This window comes from Eurypyga helias, unplaced genomic scaffold (assembly GCF_000690775.1).
Source record: "Eurypyga helias isolate BGI_N326 unplaced genomic scaffold, ASM69077v1 scaffold48416, whole genome shotgun sequence".
Classification (NCBI taxonomy): Eukaryota; Metazoa; Chordata; class Aves; order Eurypygiformes; family Eurypygidae; genus Eurypyga; species Eurypyga helias.
The window spans coordinates 1-1,307 of NW_010255677.1; the positions used below are offsets into that span (position 1 = coordinate 1).

The window sequence follows — 1,307 nt, forward strand, 5'->3', positions numbered from 1 at the left end:
TTCCCTGACTGAACCCAGCACAATGTTCTGTCTGATATTCTCTAATAATATTTTACAGTTTTATGATGAGGCATCACACAAAATGTTTCTGAAATCTTTATTATACTATATTAACAGGGAGAAAAGTTCCTTACATCTCCAACCACTGGCCAATGCACTATGTAGAAGGTGTTTGTGCCAAATGATGCTTTTAGGAGGTGGCCTGAAATGTTTCCCATGAAAGTCAGGATGTTTAACGGCACCTAATGTTCAGAAATATGTAAAGTAGATCTCAAACCAAGTGAGCGGTGTTATACTCACCAAGATGGAAAAAGCTGGAGGTGTAAAGAGGGTAAATAAACCTGCTTTGAGCTGCTTTGGCTGGTGTTGTGTGAGGGACTTGCTATGTGGTTTGGCAAGGGTGCTCTGCTGATGCCTGCACCAGCCCATGCTTTCCCACTCCTTTTAATGCTCTTCCTGTTTTCCAGCACGCTGAAGAGATCCTTGGATGTTTTCAAGCAACGTAAGTAATTCTTATTCTTCATGTGTTCAAGGCCAGGCTGGACGAGGCTTGGAGCAACCTGGTCTAGTGGAAGGTGTCCCTGCCCATGGCAGGGGGTGGGACTGGATGGTCTTTAAGGTCCCTTCCAACCCAAACCATTCTGTGTTCAATGTTTGTCAAGCAACTTGGCAGCACCAAAGCTGCAGGCAACAGCTTAGGAAGAAAATAGCAGAGACACCTCCAAAACAGTGTGATACTGTGGTCAGGCATAGGCTATCCTCCTGGCCTGGCTCAGTTCAGGGTGTGGGGTTTGGGACGGAGTGCTCCAGGGCGTGAGTGGGAGAGGGGACCCATGAGGAATCCCTCTGAGGATTTCTTGGGCTTTTGGGTCTGGCTGCAGCTCAGAAGTTGTGCTTGTGTTGTACATCAGAAGGTGTGCATGGGAAGCTCTGATGGAGTTTATTGGACTGGCTGCCTTGTCCTCTTCACACACACACAGAGTAATTCACAGCTCGAATCCTGGGGTCAGATTTGGGCCCCTCACTCCCAGACAGACACTGAGGGGCTGGAGCATGTCCAGAGAAGGGAACTGAGCTGGGGAAGGGTCTGGAGCACAAATCCTGTGAGGAGCGGCTGAGGGAGCTGGGGGGGTTCAACCTGGAGAAGAGGAGGCTGAGGGGAGACATCAGTCCTTACACCTCCCTGACAGGCGGGTGCAGAGAGGGGGGTTGGTCTCTTCTCCCAAGGGACAGGACAAGAGGAAACGGCCTCAAGTTGTGCCAGGGGAGGTTTAGATTGGATATTAGGGACAACTTCTTCCCAGAAA

The 1,307-nt window shown here is 49.6% G+C and overlaps 1 protein-coding gene across 1 annotated transcript in view; it reads left to right on the forward strand.

The window, feature by feature from the left end:
* Positions 1 to 467: 467 nt before the first annotated feature.
* The window catches only part of PSTPIP2 (proline-serine-threonine phosphatase interacting protein 2), a gene marked incomplete at its 5' end in the record, with an annotated part of 8,073 nt that continues 7,233 nt past the window's right edge, over positions 468 to 1,307 (forward strand). The window contains one exon of the mRNA XM_010153379.1: positions 468 to 502. Within this exon, the coding sequence (XP_010151681.1) occupies positions 468 to 502 (35 nt within the window). The remainder of the gene's footprint in view (positions 503 to 1,307) is intronic.